This window comes from Labrus bergylta, chromosome 13, assembly GCF_963930695.1.
Source record: "Labrus bergylta chromosome 13, fLabBer1.1, whole genome shotgun sequence".
NCBI lineage: Eukaryota > Metazoa > Chordata > Actinopteri > Labriformes > Labridae > Labrus > Labrus bergylta.
The window spans coordinates 28593580-28616438 of record NC_089207.1 but is presented as its reverse complement, the minus strand read 5'-3'; the positions used below and the strand labels follow the sequence as shown (position 1 = coordinate 28616438).

At 38.6% G+C, this 22859-nt stretch overlaps 3 protein-coding genes across 5 annotated transcripts in view; 2 read left to right on the top strand and 1 right to left on the bottom strand.

The window, feature by feature from the left end:
• The window catches only part of osbpl6 (oxysterol binding protein-like 6), a 40901-nt gene extending 25476 nt beyond the window's left edge, over nucleotides 1-15425 (bottom strand). For both annotated transcript variants that reach the window (XM_029277468.2, XM_020634442.2), the window contains exons 1-2: nucleotides 15152-15425; nucleotides 5723-5958 (exon numbers count right to left, since the gene is read on the bottom strand). In XM_029277468.2, the coding sequence (XP_029133301.1) occupies nucleotides 5723-5869 (147 nt within the window). In that variant the 5' untranslated portion in view covers nucleotides 5870-5958; nucleotides 15152-15425. The remainder of the gene's footprint in view (nucleotides 1-5722; nucleotides 5959-15151) is intronic.
• A 2181-nt stretch (nucleotides 15426-17606) lies between these two features.
• On the top strand, nucleotides 17607-19273 carry LOC109984361 (cytochrome c-b). Of its 2 annotated transcripts, none has more exons than XM_020634476.3 (3): nucleotides 17607-17766; nucleotides 18437-18615; nucleotides 18709-19273. In XM_020634476.3, the coding sequence occupies exons 2-3, from the start codon at nucleotides 18444-18446 to the stop codon at nucleotides 18852-18854; spliced, it is 318 nt and encodes a 105-aa protein (XP_020490132.1). In that variant the 5' UTR covers nucleotides 17607-17766; nucleotides 18437-18443; the 3' UTR covers nucleotides 18855-19273. The 2 variants fall into 2 exon arrangements, with proteins under 2 accessions (XP_020490132.1, XP_020490133.1); XM_020634477.3 differs by having other exon boundaries at nucleotides 17616-17766; nucleotides 18440-18615.
• A 1119-nt stretch (nucleotides 19274-20392) lies between these two features.
• The window catches only part of pde11a (phosphodiesterase 11a), a 44412-nt gene continuing 41945 nt past the window's right edge, over nucleotides 20393-22859 (top strand). Inside the window, exons 1-2 of the mRNA XM_020634505.3 lie at nucleotides 20393-21527; nucleotides 22386-22544. Coding sequence (XP_020490161.1) covers nucleotides 20739-21527; nucleotides 22386-22544 — 948 coding nt within the window. The 5' untranslated portion in view covers nucleotides 20393-20738. The remainder of the gene's footprint in view (nucleotides 21528-22385; nucleotides 22545-22859) is intronic.

Here is a 22859-nt window from a genome sequence, read left to right as displayed (position 1 = left end):
GGCCCAGTGGAAAGAAAAAAACCCTCTCATTTTATCATTTAAAAGTATTGCAACCACGACTATTCTTGTCTTCCATGGCTGTCAGAGACTCACCAGTCTACAGTCCTTTAAGCACACAACGTACAAAATCAACTGAGTTGGGTTATGGAACCATATGAGGGACAAATTAACATTTTTATTAGAGCAAAATGTTTCTTTGAGATTGGAAATTGATTGAACAGTCAGCCTCCCTGTCTGTGACTTTGTATTATTCCTTTTTCTCATGCTGTTCACTTTCCCTTAAATCAACCTGGTGCAGTTAAGCATTGTGCTTTATGCTTCATACTGAGAGTCATTATCATACTCATTACTGCACCATTTGAATATGGGGACTGGTCCTCAAAAGAAAGAAGAAAGAAGCTACAGTTCCACTGGTGGATTGTAAATCTTTTATTTCAAATCTACATTGACATAATGATGTCTCGTTATGGATTTGTACTTTGTAATTGTGTATAGATATATAGAATATATATTGTGTTATCAATTCTTTCTCTCTGCTGAGCCCAGAACTATCTTGCAAAAGAGACCTTGAGCTCACTGAGGTTACCTGATTGAATTATGATTACATAAGGGGGTGCATGGTGTGCAGGTCTGGGGAGGGGCAGGGGTTTAGGGTAGTGAGGAGGTAGGGGTGGAGGTTGTAGTTATCCTTACTAACTTGTGTTTATAGCTTGATGTATCTCTTTATAACCTCTTAATACTTTATATAAACTGTATTCAATCTAAAGAGTTAAGATATTTAAAAGTTGTATTGCTAAATGCGTACAATCAAAAGTTTAAAGCTGTTATAAAACTAGTTTTTTCTCTATGTAGCCACAAAATGCTAAATGCTAACTATTATAAAACACAGCCAACAGTGTGTCTCCTGTTGAACTTGTAGGCAATTATACTGTGTAAGATATGTAAAGAAATGTCACTATGAACATGGAGAAACTGTATAATGTTCTTATCTAGTCTCCTACAACCCCAACGGAAGCTGATATTTCAGCCACTAATGACCACAGAGGAAGTGTTGTGTTGTTAGGATGGATTTCTCTGCAGTGTCTGTCTGGCTCAGCTGTAAACCTTAGAGCTGGGCTGCCACATGGATGAGAAGTTTACACCTCAAGCACAGTCTTGTGCTTTGAGTAAACAACACAGAGTCAGTTACAGACCTAAAGGATTGTACTGCTGATTTATTGAAAACCTATTTGGATAACTGAGGGGAGAGGAGGGGGAATCTTGACCTCATGAGAATGTCATTGATGATCCTAAAAATGAAAGTTTAACTTTAAAAAATCATTCAATGATTTTTTTAACCTAAATGTAACTTTTTTTATGTCATCTTAAAAAAAAGTTTCCTTGACATAAACTGAGTGATGAGTAAATCATTATTTTATATGTAACATTAAACATAAAGCAGGGTTTCAGATGGTTAAAACATGTAACGACATTTAAACATGTAATTCTTTTATCAAACTTTTTTTTTTAAATCTGTATTTATTTGACTCTTCTTTGAACAGGCTCAATGTATGATAACAAATATTTTCTTTTTTAAGGGATTGTATGACCTCTTAATCATTTCAGTACAGATCTTGAACCAATTAATATTGATCCCTGTAGAAAATCCTATTATTTATTGGTTTAACTTTTACTCTGAACCCGGGACCTTTTACCCCTGATATCCTCTCTGACTATATGTCAGACAGTACGCTAAAATCTCCTCATATTAGGCAATCAAGCAAATGGATTAAGGTGGCTCAAATCATGCAGAGGTGCACGGAAAGACTAAAATTGCCTCTGTTTTCTATATTTCTCACATTTCATTTTCCAGTTTATTTCAGCTCTCTACAAATTTGTTTTGTTTTTGAAAGGGTCTGTTTAGTGCAGGAGAAGATTAGGTTATCAGATAATATAATAACCTTTATTAATTCATTAACATTTATTAAAAAACGTTTTTAAAAGACCTCTGTACAGGAGAAAGGAGACACTGATTTATGCAGGGAGTAAAGTCCTTCATTCTCTCATTTGAGTTACATCTGTATTTTCTGGTCATTACCATGACAATTGTAGCTACAAGACCTCCACGGATCTTCATCTACTCACAGAGATCTAAGACAGATTTCTTTATTATTATTTTCCATGAACAGAGGTTGTAATTCTATCTATTCCTCCTTCCATCTCTGAGCTGAAAATGAATTTTCTGAACAGGAAATATTAAACAATAAGAAAAACTGATCGTTGTAGTGACCTCCTGAATAAACCTGTAACTGGGTGTGTGTGTGTGTGTGTGTGTGTGAGAGAGAGAGAGGGTCCACGCTTACAGCAGGTGGAGCGTCTAATTGCTCTCATGAGGATCTCTGTAGTGAACAGTACTGTAGTTGTCAGCGGAGGGGAAAGTGATAAGTATTGATTTGAAAAGGGGGGGGGGGGGGACGGGCTGGATCTCATTAAGGATTTCATTCATCAAAATACCCTGCACTGATTTTTCCATGAAAACTGAGTCAAGCTGCCTAAGGCCTTTTCTCAGCCTCTACTCTGCCTCCTTATGACGTCTTTGTGAAATAGATACAGTACTACTGTCTTTCACACGGGTTTACTCTTGACTCTCTGCTTACTACATGTTTAGTGGACTAGTAATGCAGGTAAACATCAATGTTTATAGACAACAAAAGTGCAGCAGGTATAACCTTTCATAATATCATTTAAGTTAATAATCAACAACCTATGCTGGTGACATCCTGTCAAATCACTCAGCAATGTTTCCAGAGCCATTTATATAATAATCTATCTAACAATGATAATAATAAGTCTGTGGAACCTTGTTTCAATAACACCTGCTTAGATGGTGTTACATGAGTGAAAGTTCCTGTTCCACATCAATAAGAAAAAATTGAGTCAGGATGCACGTGATCTCCATTTTAAGACATCATGGACAAAAAAGGACATTTGAGCTTTAAGGATATTATGACATCCTATGATAATTGATTAGTTGTTTCTTTGTACATTCCAATTATATATATAAAAAAATCCATATCAAAATCACTCTTTCCTAACATTTTAAAGCTGACTCATCGTTAACCTCAAGCTAATCCCCCAACCCAATAAGACCCCACTTGACAGGCAGCTATCAAAGTAATATTCAGCAATAATCAGTGGTGTGGATCTGGACCGAACAAACCCTCTTGTTTTTATTTCCTACAATCTAGTTGATGCATTTATTTGTTGATTTCTCTGATATCCTGATCGAACAAAAAGGCAAGTGGGGGGTGGCTGGAGTCATCAACATATCAGGTTAATCAGAAACTACGCTTACTTATGGACCATCAAAGACAAATTGAAGTGGGGTGCCGGTATAGCTCAGCTGGCAGAGCAGGCGTCCCATGTAGAGAGGCTGCAGTCCTTGTCACATTGGTCACAAGTTCCACTCCTGATCCTGATGTTGTTTTGGTGCATGTCACTGCCACTCTCTCTCCCCACATTTCCTGTATCTCCTACCTGTCCTGTCAAATGACGGCCAAACATCCCCAGATTTTTATTTTTAAATCTGAAGAAGCTTTAGCTTCTTAACACAAGCTTAACACAAAAACCTAGTTGTTATAAGTTATATCTGTTAATATGGGAGCCAAAAATCAAATTCAGTCAATGTAACTGCAACCCAACTTTAATGTACTTATAGGTAACCAGGATGCATTTTTTCCCTTTTTATAATGGTTGTGAGTTTGTTTTGAATTGGACAGAAGAGGAACAGATGCTTCTGTGTTAATACATCAAAGTGGTTCGGTCACAGATAGGCACATCACTGACTCATTTAGCCAACACAACACAAAACAGCTGCAAAAATCAGGAACTAATTCCTATTTAGTTTGCTAATTACTTCAGTAATGAGGTTTTGATAAAGCAGGTGAACAAAATAAAAGAAGTCTACAGAACAAAGACATTTGCTGCTATCTTATTGGCTTGCCTCTTGGACGTGTACCTGACTTCATTAAACACATTCAAAGACATCAATAACAAAAAGAAGTGCTTATAGATAACCTCACCCACAGATTAAGCTTGCTTTAAGACTGTGGGGCTTCTCGGAAATTGAAAACCGTAACCTTTCACCCATGACGGAGTTCTTATCAGAGGCCAGTCGCCGACATTAAAGAGCGGAACTGTGAACAAAATTGCTGAGAGGGTTAACTGTCTCAATTGTGCGCTTTCAAACAGGCCTCATTTCTCAAACACACTCCCTTTGACTCTTCATAGCGCCATCACAAGCTGCGCTCCTACTCAGTAAACCAGAGCATGCCACATGTTCAGTGGAGCACCAAGCCTCGTCCTGTCCCTCGTAAAATATTCATCAGCCTGTGCCAACGGAAAGCCGTGATGTCAGAGATTCCAATTTCGGTGTACTGTTACTGTGCTGCCACAGTGACACAGCACAGAGTGATGTAAAGAGGGCCGGGGGGCTTCGGGTGGCTCAGTACCAGGGTTAACTTTAAGCACTTCTGGTGTGAACTGTGAAATAGGAGCCTATCTCATAACAAGACTTCTGCAAGGTTTTTATTTACTAACCGGGGGATTAGGTATTCACTGTCTTGGCTGATTAGTCATCTTATCGATTGATAATGCCTTGCAGGGCTCAATATCTATTGGGCTTTTTTATTGAACTTTAACAGTTAATGAACTATTTATAATTAGTCATTATCAGAGGAGATGGGTCAGGGTGCCCGAGGAAATTAGCAGAGGGAAAAAAGAGTCATTGAAACTGTAAAGAAACCGTATGATTTACACTGGATCGTAACCCTAAAGTAGTTGCTAGGAATTAGAATTTGGTTATTTATCAGCCAGGTATGTTGTCATTTTGTCGACTTTCAGAGTGTGCTGACAGAAAAAAAGATATTAGACGCCTAACAACATATTGTCTTTATCTTCTTAGCTACCTTTTTTCTTACCGCCTTCAGTTATTTTAGAGTAAGTTATCATCTTTATTAAATAAACTTTTAATGGACAAGAGTATTTTTACAGTCAGTGTGAGCACTATAGCACCACATGACATCACCTACTGTTTTGTGGACTCATGATTTTAAGCCTAAAGTTTGGTATTTTGATTGGAACCCATGGAACCACAAGCGATATTTAGAAAACAGGCTTAATACCATGGACCGTATAAAATATGGATGTAGCTATGTAGTTACCATATAATAGATCAATCTGTACTGCACGAGAATCAAGCTTTGGGTTGTTGGTGCAAACTACAAGACAAAGAGAAACCGATTCCGTGCCTGTCCAACGTTGTGGATTTGTAAAACCTTTTTGTAGTCCTTGGTTGAGGACAGCCCCATGCAGAATACAGACATAAAACATGTGCAGGGTTTGTAGAGGAAATTTGTGACTGCTCCATTAGTTTTACATCAAATGGTAATGCAGAATGATGTCTGGCTGCTGATTTTATAAAAACTGACAAGGTCATCACATCATTGTTTCGACAGTTTCTTGTTGAACAAACTAAAGCTGCTTAATAAATCTTTCATGATTTAATTTTTCCTGGCAGGCCTTTTCCTCTGCTATCTCCAACTTCTTTCCTCATATAAAATGTCTCACATAAACAATATTCCCTCATTGCAATATAAACTCTGCTCAAGTAACTTTAATTCCCAGCCAGCCTATCCTCAGAAATCATTCCTACATGTTTTTTATCCTGAGGCCGTTCCATTACCTGTCGGCTGTCTCGCTGGGAAGAGGAAGAGGAGGAGGCGCTCTTGTGAACCGGTGTAGAGGTCTTGTTGCTCGATATAGAGTTCCTCTCCTCGGAGCTCATGGTGCGGCCGTGGGTGCCACGATGGTAGTGTTGGTGGTGAGACATGGTGGGCTGTGTGGACCTCCCTCAGTGCTGGGCCCTACAGATCAGGTGCATCCTCTGACACTCTCTCACACTCACTTCTTGATGCTCATCTGAAAAAACAAACATTTTAACATTATACATTATTTAGCGTTAGGGGTACAGAAATGCAAAATTTTCTCTAATCGATTACTCTTCCCATTGTTAAAGCGAGTACTCGAGTAATCGTTTTGTAGTTCTTTTTTTTTTCTGTGATTCTTTTCCCCCACGGGAGGCTCCGCCCCCAACTATGAGGCGATGCCTTCAATATGTCGCATTGAAGGCAGCGAGCAGTGTTGAACTGCTAGTCTAACAACGATGATTTTAAATGTATTTTAAATATGTAAAATAAATCCTTTTTTTTCTGTATTCTCTGTATCTATTGATTAATTTGAATCTTCGGGATTTTAATAATTGTTAGTAAGAGGCCTTTGTATTAACATTCAAATATGACATTTCTTACTTCAACAGACAGCAAACCGCAAATAAAAATTCACACAGACGTGTTATGATCGTTTTAACACTTTATTATAATTAGAGCAGTGAGTGTGGCGAGTGGAGGTGCAGACATCAATGCGCACTCATCGCACGTTGAAGCTGTTTTGACAGCAACATTCTGTTACAGTCTGCAGTGTAGAGCACACTTTACTCTGGTTAATGAAGTTACAATAGAACAGGTGAACTGTTTCATCTTTCTCCTCTGTGCGTAATGACACACTCGCTCAATCTCGCTCGTGCGTCCGCTATGAGCTGTTTCTCCCTATAAGGTTGTTCCATTTTGTAGTTATTAAAAGAATAATCATCTAAAATACCAAAATACAGGAAAACATCTAGTTATGCTGCTCTGTCCTGGATGATCAAACGTCATTGGTTTGGCGGAGTAAAGCGGTAATCGCGAAGTGAAAGTCCTTCTTTTTCTGTGGACTAAAAAGACAATTTGAACTGAACTCTCGTAGATCATATTGCATATTTTGTTTGTTTGGGACTTTTTGTTTATTGTGAATTCATAGGGGGGTTAATTAAAGGGATATTTTTGTTAGGGTAGCAGCGTACGGATCAACAACGGACGCATTTCAGCACAGAGCCTTTATCAGGGCTTTGTTTGTCATCTATTTTCTTTTTGCGCTCGTGCTCCTTTTTTCTGTTTTGAATTAAGCCTATCCTAGAACCCACAATGCAACAAGAAACATTTACAAAAATGTGGACTACAAAACGATTATCGATTCCATTTTTTTTGTAACCGATTATTATTTAATGAACGAGTACTCTGGTACCTGAGTACTCGTTTGCACCCCTATTTAGCGTACATTAACGCTGGCCTCTAATTTTGAGTCTTCCACTTACAGTTAAAGCATGGATTCCACTTATTGGTAAAGCTCTGGTTATGATTTTATTGAAAGCAAATTAATAAGCAGCTTTAAAAATAAATATAAAACTTTGTATATCAAACTGTTGCTTGGGCAAAACGAGACATTTGTTGATATAATGTCAACTTTTGCTCTAGAAAATGATTTTCAACTTTTTATTCTTACAGACCCATCATCAATTTATCATAAAATAACCGGTTAGACTCATGAATAATGAAAACCAATATGAGTTACAAGATACCTCTTTGCAAAGGATCTTGACTGTTAACAATTAGAACATGTGGTAGACAGACATCTGAATGCAGCCACTGCTTACTCTGAGGAAGATTGAGATCATCCCACAGGACTGTTGTACATAAACCTTTAAACATCTCATTAGCTCCATGATAATGATGGCAATTAGGCAAGCATGCCAAATCAATATGAGAGGCATCTACAGCTCTACTGTATGCTAACACACCAGCTTATACACACACCAGCTAAAGCTCCCAGATATCACAATATCAACTTGTCTGAACTATGAAATATCAGTGAAGGCCATATCTTGAATAAACAGACTCAATTCAAAAAATCTTGTTAACCTTATGGGGAGATAGTGACGGGGAGCTCTGGTTTCTATCATTAGTCATGACAGAGTGGAGCATCGTGCTGACTCAAATAAGATTGCCTGCAGTGTTGCTGTGTAATCGCCTGAGCTCTCAAGAGGTCTAAGCCCTGATAAAACATACATCGATTGCAAGATAGCATAAAATAAATAGATAAACAAGCCCTGTTCAGCTCAGAAAAAGAGACATGTGGGGAGATACTCAAGATATTAAAGTTCATTTACAGTGTCAAATATAACATTATTTTATATTCACTGAGAAACAATGATTTGAATATGGATTCAAACAAAGGACAAGAACACTTTCAACTATCTCAAAAATGTGACAGAACCAGAGAAATATATTAACAGCAGCTCCAAAACAAATCATAGATGGAGGAAAACATTGTTGGCCTGGTGTGGATTATTAAACTCCACCACAAAAGATTATTGTGCCACACATGATACTGCAGTAGCCCAACTATTTCCAGCAGCTCCAGCCGCTCCATTTAGTTAATTTTTTAAAATATTTTAAAAATAAAAATACATCATAAAAATATTTCTTCAAATAAACAATAAGTATAAAATATATGCCAATCTACTTTTTGTATTATCAATACAATTGTTTACACTTTGTCAAAAATGGTGAACACATCCTGGTTATAGTTTCATAGATTTTAGGATTTGTGGCATTTTTAGGTCTTTTGTGATGTCAAAATCATCTTTTGATGTTTGACTGTTTTTCAGAAGAAAAAACAGATTTAAAGACGTTATCTCAGGCTCTAGGAAAGCAAAGTGGACACTTACTCTGACATTCTGAATTGATTTATCATCACATGAATTAAAAGTGAAAATTATTGACTGTTAGTTGCATTTAGTTGTTGTTACTAAATTCACAGAGAATATCAATTCCCAAACCCTGACACAGTATTGTGAAATCTAAGTTCCACATAATCTCTGGCATATTATTATTTTTGTCATCATGAATTTAAACAGCAGTATAAGTAGTGATAATTGTAGTAGTAGTAGTAGCAGTACCATTGTGGCAACATAATGAAGCCAAGACAAATCTCAGTAGGCAGTGCAGGATTATCCAGACACATGATGGTCACAGACTGTAGTCCGCCTGTATGATTTAGCATTGTAAACAGCTCTGGAGCCTCCTATGGTTTTCAGGATGTGTGTCAGGGGAACTCCCCGTCCCCTGTGCACCTCTGCACGCTTCAGCAGTGTGCACTCTCACATGCAACTGTTCAGTACACTCACACACTATAATCTATAATTCAGATCTTTTTATAATGTCATCATCCCTGCCCTGTTTTAAGGCAACCACAGTCTAAGCTTCTGTAAAACAAGGCGCTAAGTCCATTCAGATAGAGTATTTCACTTAGCCTATTTAATACATCTGCTCTCCTTGACCTAATAAGGAAGCAGAAGAGAAGGAGTGCTTGAGTGCAAAATGGACTGTTTTAATAATACTGTTGGAGCTAGTTAGTAAGACGGACGTTGTTGTCCTTCAGGCGTATTAATTGTAAATTGAAGATATAACGAGATATGAACCAGAACATGAAGAGGAGGCTTAAACAGATTCAAAGCTGCTGCAAATAAAATGCTGAATCCATGTAAATGATAAGCGGACTTGGACTTGTATGCCACTTTTCTAGTCTTCTACACTTCTCAAAGCTGCTCTTACACTACAGGTCAGACTCACTCATTCACATCACATTCACACACTTTTGGTTGAGGATGCTATGGGTAATGCAGTGGGAATATTTTGGGGTTCAGTGTCTTGCCCAAGGACACTTTGACAAGTAAGTGCAGTCTAGGAGCTGGAGATCAATCCCCCGAGCTTCCAGTTGAGAGACTCTACCACTGCTCCACAACCACCCAAATGTACATACTTTAAAACTCAATTGAAACATTTTTTACAATTGGAACTGCAGATTAATCTGATGATATTTTCTCAGTTTATCAAAAAAATGATTCAACCTCCAAGAATAATCACGTTGGTGTTCGCGACCCACAAAAGTGACTTCATAAAGTGTATTATTTGGTCCATCCAACAGATTAAAACCCAGTAACCAGTACCCAGTCATTTTTAACTTCTAGTAACTACAGTAATCATTTAGTGACCAAATTGGTACTTTCTTTTTTCCCAATATAACTCTTGATGTAAGAGCTAACTGACATACACAATGCAGAGGTTTTCTAGCATAAACAGTGATGCTGAGCATATTCCAGCTACACCAAACTTCTGATAGAAAATGCATCAAAGTGCCTGAGTGTCTGCTGAAGACCCATTTAGAAAGACAGAAGCGTTGTAAGAGCTTGTTACCTTGTTGGGGAACGTCTGATCAGGATCTGATTAGTCATGCGCTTAATCTTCTAAATCCTGTCACCGTGATTATAGTCCTTTAAGCAGGGAGACCTAGCAGGTGCTGCCATGTATGCACGACTGTACTTCTTAAACACCTGGTCAACATCTCAAGTTTACTAGACTGTGATGTGTGTTTGCTACACAATGTAAAATAACATACAGTATCTAAGCAGTAAGGTCTGTGATTCTATCCTGTAACAATAAGTTTAAGATCATACACAAGGATTTTCAATAAACAAGGGTGATGGACGGAGCTAAGATACAGAAAACAGCAATAAAAAATGCTGTTATTAATTGGCTTTGCTTGTTTTGTTTTTTCCCCTTGTATTGCTATCGCATATTGTTTTACTGCTATTTCACGATTACTCTTATAAGTGCTGTTTTTATTCTATTTGTGTGATCTTCGAGGACATGTCCCATGAAGACTGAAAAGGCCTCGATGAGGAGCTTTTTTAAAAGACACTTTGGATCTCAAAGAAAGTTTAGTGAGACGATTCATGCAAAAGCAATAGAAAACAAATCTGAGCATTTACCTTCTACTCCAGTCAGCAGATTACTCTAAACATAATGTACAATGAATTCAACAATATAACCAGTAGATTTAACTTCATCAGACTTACAAACATAAACAGAGCCATTATGCATGAAATCAAGAACATAATTAACAGTATTTTCTGTTGAAACAACTTTATTTTTAAAGTCTGGGATTCAGATATTTCAAATAGGGTGGGCTGTTAGAAAATGCAGCTGAACAAAGAGCAGCCTTCAGTTACATGAAGGCACAATCGCAGTGGTTTGTGAAAGTCACAGGAAGTGAATGTTCTGCAGACATTCTTTTAATGCCACAAGTTGGAGAAAAATGTCAAAAACTTTTAACTACTCGACCAGTCACTACTTCAATTATGCTTAAAGCTGCTGTTACCATCAAACTGAGTTACTCAGCCAAAGAACAGAAACGTTAAATATCTTTTTGCATTTATATCTGACACCTGTAATGAACCACCAGTTAAGACTTGATCGAATATGATTGAACTCTAATTCAAACTGTGAATATCAACTTTATAATGCAGCTTCTATTGTTGTGAACGCCTCTCTAGCAGTGAGTTAAGTGTTAAATATTTTCTCAGAGAATATTTGGGGAAGTGTGGTACATAACCGTGGTACTGGTACTGCAATAAACCACTCTGGGATTATTGCACAACACTGTTGCATACTGGCCTCATCATTACAAACCTGAGTATCTTCTGCTCTGTGATAATGGAAGGGTTGTAAAATGCTCCTCACTACACAATGTGAATTAACTATCTAAACAGCATTTTGGCAACATGCTGCATACGTGTGTTTTTGCTGAGGCATTACAAATTACAAAGAATCTTTAATGGAAATGAGCCAACCCCTCTGCTTAATTTCCTCATAACAATTCCATGTTCATGAAAGGTCTGCATAAGCAAGAAAACAGTTTCAGTTCCCTTTCCAATCTCTCACGCTCACACCAAAATGCTCCCTCAGCTCAATCACACACACAACATGAGATCAGTCTGAATCACTTCATGCTCCAGAAAAGCAACAGGAGTTGGGGAAAGGGTTTTAACTGAACCTAAGCTATGATTAAAAAAAACACCAAAGACACATTTTGGGGGGGAGGGGGACTCTAAACTGTGCCAACTGATTATAATCTTAGAATGAATTTCTTGACAAATATTTAAGATCCAGGGCCATGTTCATTCAAACTAAACTAAAACGTACTAAGTAAATTATTTGTGATTAGGTAAACAGGAATCAATGTAGCTAATCGGTTAGCTTAACTCAGTTCAGAGACCTTTATTACTAAGAAACTAAGAATCTTGTAGTGATAACTTAATGGCATAAATGCTTTATTCTGCTATTTGTTTACATCATCAACATCTGTTTTCTTGAGCTGTTGTAACGCAAAAATGTACCCCATGGGAGATCAATAAAGTTTATCTTTATCTTTATCTTTAAGACTGATTTGACGGCGTTATGAATATGACAGTCAACTGAACATATTTGGAGCGTCGACTGATGGTCAAATAAAACATTGCAAATGGCATTTTTCACTTTGATAAATTTGTTGTAAGAAATAATCCTGAGTTGTAGCTTTAGTCTGAAATGACTGCAACCAGTCTTTGATATGACGGCTGCGGTTGACTGATTCTGCAGTTAAGTAAATGTAATAAAATGTCAAAGTCTTTCTCTGTTTCAGAGCATCAACTGAACAAATGAAAAGCTTTAGCATTACGGGTGTTATTGCATACTGTTGACTGTAATCATAATGTTGTAAACAAAGCACTGGCAGTACATTTAAACACTTTTATAAACAGTGAGTTAAATGTGTTTAAATATTTTATAACTTGTGTGCCTTTAGAGAACTTGACAAATAAGATACTGAGATATATTTCTGATCTTTAAGTTCATATTTCAGCACTTTGTTTTGTTTTAGTCCCTGAGATCAAGTGAGTTATTAAACTTTCATGACTCCTTGCTACTAAAAGGATAAAGTTGTGAGGACCTTAGTGAAGTTTAAGCAAGTTGGCACAGTACCAGCCACATGCTTCAGGTGCAGTCACCTGTAATAACAACAATCTGCTCTGCTGAAATGCCTTTGAACAAGAGGGTGAATTCCAACAGGCTTTGGGGCTTTTTGTTGCCGAACATGTGCTTTGACCTTAGCGGCCAATGGCGAGTGAAAAGTCAAATTAGTCCCACAGGCAATCAACAATATCACGAATGCAGCAGTGACTATCATCTGTCCAGACCTGGGACGAGGAAGAGCAGTGCAGAGCTGTCTAGAGGGCCGCAGTAATCTCTCTATCTGTGCGTGCTGCTCTGAGAGATCTGAGGGATGAGGGAAATAAACTTGAGATTTAGACACCCAATATGTCAAGCCGTAGTGCGAGACCCAGAGCCAAACAAACACAAAGAAACAATCATGAATCAATTCAATTCTATTGTGATATTATCTGATGCTAGTGCACATTAACCACAAAGCTACAACATAATTGGCTTCACTCATCACGATCTTGTAATACGATGAAGCGTGGTGGTTACTAGGCCTTAATAGAAGAGGAAAGACATTTATGTATATGTTGTCTTCACATCCAAGCCACCCACAACATAACATTATCGACCAGCACTCTACAGGGAACCAGGTTTGCTGTTCTCCCTTCTCTGTTGCATAATTAAAGGGGGCCCAACAAAAGCAGACTCATGTTATCCCAAGATTGTATTACAGGCTCTTCAAGGACAACAACTGTCTGAATTTACAACTGACTGATAATGCATATCGATCAGCAATGTGCTGTTTTGACCATATACCTGTGTGTACGACAGAAAGCTGAATGCATGTGTGTGACATCTGAGAGCAGAAAGCAGCACATCTCTTAAAAGCAGGACTGTTTCTCTTTTTTTACTACAACAACATGAACTGGACAGAGCCAGTTTATCCTACGCCACACATATTACATCATCTAGGTAGAGCTGGGTTTCACACTGCAATACTTTTTCAGTACTCACTGTCTTGTGCCCATATTGGGCACTGTCAAGAGCTGAAAGTTGACACTGAATATTTGCTCTGTTCCGGTCATCTATTGCCTGGAATTAGATATATTTTCTTAACTTTGTATGGTAACATATCATCTCACTGTTTGCATTTAAACTGTTGCATGAAATTACAAGATGTTTTGCTAAATTTAAGTGGCATAAATGGTTTTGGAATAACATCAAATGTAAACCATGAAGTAGTATTTTAGTACTGGTTCTACATATTATGTACCATACAATACATTTCAATTGATACCAACCATTATGCTGCTGATAATTAAAGAACAAGAAAAACATTACTCTTATGATTAAATTAAAGAAAAATAAATGGTAAGTTTTATATGAGACATAGGTCCTAGGCCCATATTTTAGGCAATTAATAATTAACATTGTCCTTGAATATATAAGCTAATAAAGAAAAGGGGAAACAACAAAAATAAACCACAACAATAATCTGCTTCACTCCTCAAATGAAGACAGTCTGAATCAAATAGTGTGTGCATCTCAGTTAAGTTTGCCATTATGTCCTTATCAAAGTTTAAAGTCACAATAAGCTCTGAAAGACGTCATCTAATGGGGACTGTCTGGGACACCTTCTACATCTTCAGGCCACCCGAGAACTAAATCAGAAGATAAATCATCACCGGGGATCACCAGCATCTAGAAAGCATTGAGACCAATAAATGCACAATCCCCTCTCCTGTACTTTAATTTATGAATTTCTGGTATATTTTAAACAACTGCAAAGTCACGGGCTGACCTTCAGTTAAAGAGGCTGAGTGTTATTGTGGAGCAATTCGGCTGAGTGAGAGAAGTTGGCTAACTTTCAATTAGTTAGCATCTCAACACTGGAAGCATAATAAGAGAGATATAGACGATAATAAATCGATACCATAATCATCAATAATATTGTAATAAATCAAAGGACAGCTGTCTAATGGGACCGTAGAAGAAGACGACATGGAGCTCAGTTAGAAAGGTGAAAATGTCAGTGACGCATTACGTTTACATCATCAAAGTCAGTTACAGAGTTAGCTGCGTCTCCACCACAGCATCCATGTTTTAGGTGTCCCATGTGATTATAATGCCCTCAGTGATATCGGAACATGTATGTTTTGATGAATAGTGAAATGGACATCTTATCCCTGTTAGTCAGATTAGCAGCAGCTAGCTAAAGCAGCGGTGGCTAGGAGGTGGAAATGTCTGACTGGTCCTCGGTGATTCACTCAGGATGCAAATACAAAAGGATGCTGGGGACTCCGTTTGAACACAGAGTAGTGCAGCTAACCTCAACATAACATTACAATGACATGGAGGTTTTCTCTATTATCGTGACACTAAGGTTGGATTAAAAAACAGAGAAAGGCGCATTGACTTACCACATATGCGATGTAATGATTATGTCTTTACAGTTCTTGGCGCAGAAACAATTGAGGGGGGTCTCCCTTGACTGGGCAGATATTCCCAGCTGCTCAAAGACAAATTGCCTCCATTAAATGGTCCACGATGAATGTGTGTGTTTCTCCTTATTAAAAATGGTTGCTTTTAGGAGGCAAGAACACTGTGTAAAGTCAAATAAAAAGTGCTGTGCTTGCCCGTTTCCTTGAATGCGGGATGTGATGCTCAGCTTAACTGCACTCCGGTCGCTCCTCCCTGCAGCAAGATCGGCTTTGAGCGGGAAGAAATCTAAGGGATGGATCAAACGGTGCCGGTCCGCGGCTGCTCACAAAACACGGAAATATGGTACTGGAAAAACGGACTCGGAGTGGCTAATCATTTTGATAGAATCATGTACTTAAAATGTAATAACACATCTAAAATAACATTATAACGCATATTTATATGCAGTGTATGCTATAGAATAGGCAGAAAGACAAAACAATAATTTGTTGACAAGCATTCATCTATATTTACGGTACAGCATGCAGTTTATATAGGTAGTGCAGTGCATAGTGGCATGTTACACCAAAAAATAGGATTAGGTTACTCAATTTACTGCGCATGTCAGGCTCAGAAAAAAAATAAATCATCCCAACAAAATAATGTTTGTGGACAATATACAATGAAAAACCTAATTAAATAAAATTACTTAAAGAGGTAGTAGCCTTATTAGAAAAGTTTTTAAAAAAAAGGCATAGGCTACCTTTGCCTAAAGGTTGGACTTCAGCCCTTGAGCCAGTAGATCTCTTTTTTGTAGGCATGATTATAACCATTAAACGATATGTAGCCTCGGTGAAATTAGAGGTAAAAGTTACAAATCAAAAGCTAATATTTAAATATAGCATGTAGAGTTCTATCCAGCTTTATATATCTTAATTTTTACCTCAAAACTAAAATCAAGTTTTTAACTGGTGGACATAATATACTCATAAGATTCCCATTATGCCCTCGGTCTGTGTGTATGTCTGTCTGTGTGTCTGTGTGTCTGTCTGTGTCTGTCTGTCTGTCTGTCTGTGTGTCTGTCTGTCTGTCTGTCTGTCTGTGTGTCTGTCTGTCTGTGTGTCTGTCTGTGTGTCTGTCTGTCTGTGTGTCTGTCTGTGTGTCTGTCTGTCTGTCTGTCTGTCTGTGTGTCTGTCTGTCTGTCATAATGATAATGGCCATTATTATGAATTATTATGAATTTATGAAAAACAGAGAGGAAATCAATCAGAGATTGGGTAAAATGGCAGAGACAGAGGCACATATGGAAGGAATTTCAGTCTAGATAGGGCCTGTAAACTAGTTGCTAAATTTGGATTTAACCCACATAGTCCCCATAGTATAGCCTACATTAACCTGGCTACGGTCATTTTCTTTGGGTTTCCGGTAATATCTAGGCCTATGTGACAATCCAGACTATCTCAAGTTAAAATCAGAGAGATGATGAGTTTTTTAAGGTAAATGATTGTGATTAATGATTGGTCAAGGTCAAAGGGAACCATAGAAAGACTCATTCTCGAATTCCTTTTTTATTCATTTAAAATAATCTCCACTGTGTGTAAAAAAACACCTGTCTCCATGTTACTTATGGCACTGAAATTAGTCCCTACAGAATAAATAATAACAATAAAACAACAAAACATTAATGACTTGGCCCATTCAAACTCCTTCAGGCTACTGTCTGCATGCTTATACTCAATAAGGTAATATATGTGAAGATGCATTCATTGATACTAAAGTCCCTATAAAGTAGCTTGAGACCTTGAGATACAGACTTTAAATAAGAATAACCACAAACTCTTCTCTTCTGTTTGTGATATCCTAGAAGGGTTAGATATCAGGTTTCATGACCTTACACAACCTGATCTCTTGTATGCCCCAGTTTCAACTCTTTCTCATGACTTGTCATTGACAGAGTAGACGTGACCTCGTGATTTAGTGATGAGTTCTAACTCTAAGCTTTTCTATAGGTTAAACAGGTGGATTATACTGTACTTAACGTCTTGAAATGTATAAGAAATCAAAATATAGCTAAGCAGTTACAATTCTATTATATCCTGTTGCTGTAGGCCTTCAAGAAAAGGCTATGACATAAACACATAGACCTACTCTGCTGGTATGCTTTACATGAAAAAACAGATAGGCTTCAAAGTCTGGAGTGTGTAAACTCCTTCACTGGTTAATCATTAATAGAATCACAATTTACGAAAGCCATTAACATAATCTTCTGTTGTCTGATAACAGGGGAAGTATGACTTATTATGCCCTGTTTACGTTATATGTGAATAATCGTATTTGTCAATGGTATTGGTACCACCAGAAACACACAGACATGAGCCTGCATCAAATATGGTAACAGAAGTCACTGAATAAGTGTCTGTCGTAACATACAGTCTATGGTCGTAACCTAAGGTCGTTACGAGGGTGATGAAACAGATCAGCTGACTGATGACGTTTCAGCGGGAGTAGCCTAACTTTACGAGGAGGAAGCACATTTGTCGTGACCGAGCCGGCAAGAGGACGAAAGCGGAGGAATAAAGTATCTAGAAGTCGGTTAAACACAAACCAAGAAGAGGTAAGACGTCTATCAGTCATATGAATCTTTTCCCGTCGTTGGTTGTAGTGTAGGATATTTTCACATTACTTGAATCTGTCTTTGCCGGTTCCCTCTGAGCAACGTGGTCTAGCCGTACTGCTTGTGTCTCAGTGTTTCCTGATAATATGCTTCAGTCATGTTGATCCAACTGACTGGATTCAGAGGTTTCAGAAATGTTTTCAAAGCTAAGATCTAACTTAGACTTTTCTATATCACACATCGTTCTTGTGTCATGTGGCGGCATGTTAGATTTTTTTGGCATTAGGCCTGTCTAATATGTCTTTATGTCTGATATTTATCTTATAATTAATTGTATTATGTAGTCGTAATTAACGTTTAAAGGCTCTAATGGCCTTTTAATGTCATAAATTCTGATGATAAAAGTATCCGTGAGTCAGTTTTGTAACAATGCCCCTGCCGCCATATTGGTTGCGCAACATAAAAGGGAATCCCCTTGTGGCTGAGTGAGGGTATAGCACCACCTTTTTTTAATCGAAAGCAGTAAAAAAAAAAAAAAGTTACCAACAAAGTGCAATTTTAACCAAAATGATTAAGGTAATCTTTTTACAATTTAAAACACTTTTGAGCTAATAACGCACTAAACTGTGATAGTCTTGTTTTCATTTCTTGTGTGTGTATCTTTTCTCAGTAGAACCATGCCTGGAGACATTGCCAAGGGTAAGAAGGCATTCGTCCAGAAGTGTGCCCAGTGCCATACTGTGGAGAACGGCGGAAAGCACAAAGTTGGGCCGAACCTTTGGGGTCTATTTGGACGCAAAACTGGCCAGGCAGAGGGTTTCTCCTATACTGATGCCAACAAAAGCAAAGGTGAATACTTAAAACGTTATTCTACAGTATGTGAACACTATGCTCTAAGGAATAAACATTGTACCCAACTGTTTCTGCTTACTTATTTTCCAGGTATTACCTGGAATGAGGACACCCTAATGGTCTATCTGGAGAACCCAAAGAAATACATTCCAGGAACAAAGATGATCTTCGCTGGCATCAAGAAGAAGAATGAACGGACTGACCTCATAGCTTACCTTAAATCTGCAACTTCATAAAAAACTTTGTTTCCATCAAACTGCTCAAGAGGTCATCTGCTCATCCTCGATTCCAAATCAGGCAGAAGGGCAACAAATCTGAGTGGTGTTGGTATGATATGTTTGTCACAGCTGTATCTCTGTTTCTGATTTGATCCTCCTTGTGTGGTGGAATACATGATATCCCCTGGTTTTGTCAGGTTACTTTTCTAAAATAAATTATTAAACAATATACTGTGTATTCAGAAAATAGAGACTGAAAGCTGTATGTATTTTTGTTGATAAACTGTCATCCAGTAATTTTCTCATGTTTTTTTGGCTAATGCTCAAGATGTCTTAATAATTGTTCTACAAATGAATATGCCTTTTCTGCATCAAATTTTGATGTTGCCTCAACAGTTTTTTATTATGCGATCTTAATAAATCGGACACTAAATGTCTATTTTTTCTCCAGTGTCTTGTTTTCCAAGCAGGGAAAATGTCCTGTAGGCTTTTTTTATTGGTTATGATCGCAGATGGTCTGGACCATCCTATCAAAGCTATGATTTTATAATGTTTTTGTTATTATTGTTAAACTCATGTTTCTTGGCCTCAAAGCAGGAGAGATGAAGTGCAGTTGTTGACAGTTAAGTGAATGCAACAGAATATTATACGACCATATGGCATTGGTTTTCTGGTGTTTTTCTATTGAATAGCATGGCTCTGTAACCTAAAGGACTTTTAACTCAGTGCTTGTGACATACTCACTTTTTCCAAATCATCTTGAAGTGCTGGTTTGATTATAAGAGCCCATTGGACAAAGGTTGTTCATGATAGGAGACTGAAGGTAAGATACATTATCTGTGTGATTCACCAGTTTGCGATTTGTGGTGTATGACTCCATCTAGCGTTCAAATGTCTCACCTGCAGTTAGTCACTAATACTATTGTATAAAGGAATTTGATTTTCTGACATCTCTCTGCCAATAAAAGTCGCTGTTGCGTAATTAAATGATACAGACCAACCGCTGCAGAAGCCAAAGTTTAAGGAGGAGGGGGCTGTGAAGCAGATGAATTGTCGAGTTGCAGAATCTGTCAAATATGCTTTGACACACATTTTCTTTAGGCGACACTCACCTTGATTACTCTTGTCAGCGAGCACCACCACCACCACCACCAAAGCTGTTTCAGGGATGCACTGGAATTCATTATAAAGCATCATCTCGTTTTATTATAATCCATACGCATGCTGTTTTTCTTTAACCTTATAAAATAATGATCAACATTCAACTATCACCTCTGTAATCCCCCTTTTCAACATATTTAGATGCCATTTATGTTTTTATTAGTTTATATTTTTCAAGATCAGATGATTGATTGTATCTAAGTTACACTCTTCTTCTTCAGCATCATCATTATCATAATGCTTGGAGCCTCTGTAAGGAGGGCAAACAGTTCAAACGTCCAGAGGGCTGACTGCTGAACAACCCGGAGCTCCCGTCTGTGTGACGATGCGAGCGTCAGAGGTTCCGAGCCAACCACAGCCAGCATCATTTGCACACAAGAAGACCCAAACGACGGCGGTGCTCGGTAGCGGTTCTCGGTGAGATTTCCATAACCCGTGATAGTCTTCGAAAGGACTAATTTTCTTTACTAAATTGATTTGATGTATAATGTTCTTACATGAAGTGAGCGGTGAGGAGATGCTGTGGAGGATTATCCTCGTGCGCAAAGGGGAGTCTCCATCGCGCTCCTCACAGAGCGTAAACTGGATATGAAGCCAGGGCTCCAGGGGTGTTTCCAGCTTCATGTAATTTGGAAGTTATTCAATTATTCTTTAATTTAAAACAAAGTAAAACCTCATAGATGATATTTCTCTGCGCGACTTCATGGATTTGGTTCGCTGAGGACCATATAAAGAACAGACATGGCAGTGCCAAATATGGTGTTTTCTGACGTGGAAACTTTTCTGGACTCTCATCCCGAGTTATTCGAGGACTACCTGAACAGAAAGGGGAAATATAGCATGGTGGAGAAATGGCTCAAGAATCACCAGGCATGCAAAAGTCCGGCGGCTGCAGCTCCCGCCGAGCCGAGAGAGGAGAAGAGCAGTGCGCACAAGGACAGCTGGGCGAGCAAATGTGACGGTCTGCAGAGGAGAGCCTCGCAGAGGGAGCTGCGCAAAACTTTCGCTAGATCAAAGGCCATTAATGTGAACAGGACATACGACGAACATGTGAACTCCAGGGCCCAGGAGCCCCTGACCAGCATGAGGAGGAGAGCCCTGCTGAGGAAAGCGAGCTCTCTGCCCCCGACCACTGCGCACATACTGAGCGCACTGCTGGAGTCCAGAGTCAACATCCCCCAGTACCCGTCCACAGCCGTAGATTTTAAATATTACCTCAAAGAACACAACGAGAGAGCCTTTTTCCTGGAGCTTGTAAAAGACATATCGAACGACTTGGACCTAACGAGTCTTAGTTACAAAATCCTTGTGTTTGTTTGTATTATGGTGGATGCAGACCGGTGCTCCTTGTTTTTAGTGGAGGGAACCGGAAACAAGCAGACACTTGTGTCCAAATTCTTTGATGTGCACGCGGGCACCACAGTTTTACCCTCCATGAATTCAGATGAAGTGCAAGTGCCATGGGGTAAAGGCATCATAGGATATGTGGCTGAACACGGAGAGACAGTGAACATTCCTGACGCATATCAGGTGCCTGCTCTTCTTTGTGTATGCATGTTGGTGTGCATTTGCATGAGTCACAGAAAGAGAGAAAAGAGAGCCAGACACGCAGGGAGACAGGTCGTTTTCTTTCAGTGTGTCATTCAATCTGTCACAGGTGATTGATCATCAATCAAACTGGAACAGAGCCTAGAGCATGGACAGCAGCAGTGACAGTGTGCTGGACAGAGCTCGTGTCAAAACACTTATTGGTTGTTTTTGCTGGTTTACTTTGTTTACCTTTATTTTGAGACAGCAATAAATGAATAAATATAGATATCAAATTGCTTTAAGATGCCACAAAAGGTGTAAGCAGACCATTTCAGTAGGAAATGAATTCTGTTTTTTTTTGCAGTTGTCTATAGCAAGGGTTCCCAAACTTTTCGGCATGTGACCCCCAAAATAAGGTGCTAGAGACATGAAGACCCTCACTGTCCATGGAAGTGGTTAAAAAACCGGGAAGACTTATAGGCAAATATTATTTTAGTGATGTATTGAAGGAAATGCTAGAAGCAGAAAATAATGAATCTCTTGATCTATTTTTTTGTATATATGTTCACAATAATGGGTAAAATATGCAATTTTAAGTAATTTTTCATATACATGTGTTGAGTCGCAACCCACCTCTCATGGTCTTGCGACCCCCAGGGGATCCCGACCCCTACTTTGCGAACCCCTGGTCTATAGCACCACCTGCATTTAAGACTCGTTTGATGTTTGCTTGTTAACTGTTTACATTTCAAATACATTTCACTGCACTTTAATTTAAGAGTGAAATAAAATTACATTTCTTCTTGCAACAAGTGCTTATATTCACTCTCCTTTATGTGCTGTCCCTGGGGCCTGTAGGATCGCCGATTCAGTGATGAAATCGACAAGCTGACAGGATACAAAACCAAGTCCCTCCTCTGCATGCCCATTCGCAACAGTGATGGCGAGATCATTGGAGTTGCTCAGGCCATCAACAAGTCTTCAAGTGGACGACTCTTCTCTGAAGATGATGAAAAGGTAACCTCATCTAAGTCAAGATCTTATGGAACAATAATTCTGAGTGGAGAATATATCGAGCTGACCGCTTGTTTTTGTTTGTGCGATGTCAATGTGGTGTCTTGACTTAGTCATTATCACCTCAGTGCTTGTTTATAACACTTGTGTTTGTTGGACGTGTAGTAGGCAGACTTCCAGCGTTGTTTTAATGTCTAAATAAAACAGAGATCAATCGGGGCGCTGGTGCGCAGTGGTTAGTGTATGGAGGCGGCTCCAATCAAATCCAACCTGTGGCTTCTTTACCGCATGTTATTCCCCACTCTCTCTCTCTGGTTT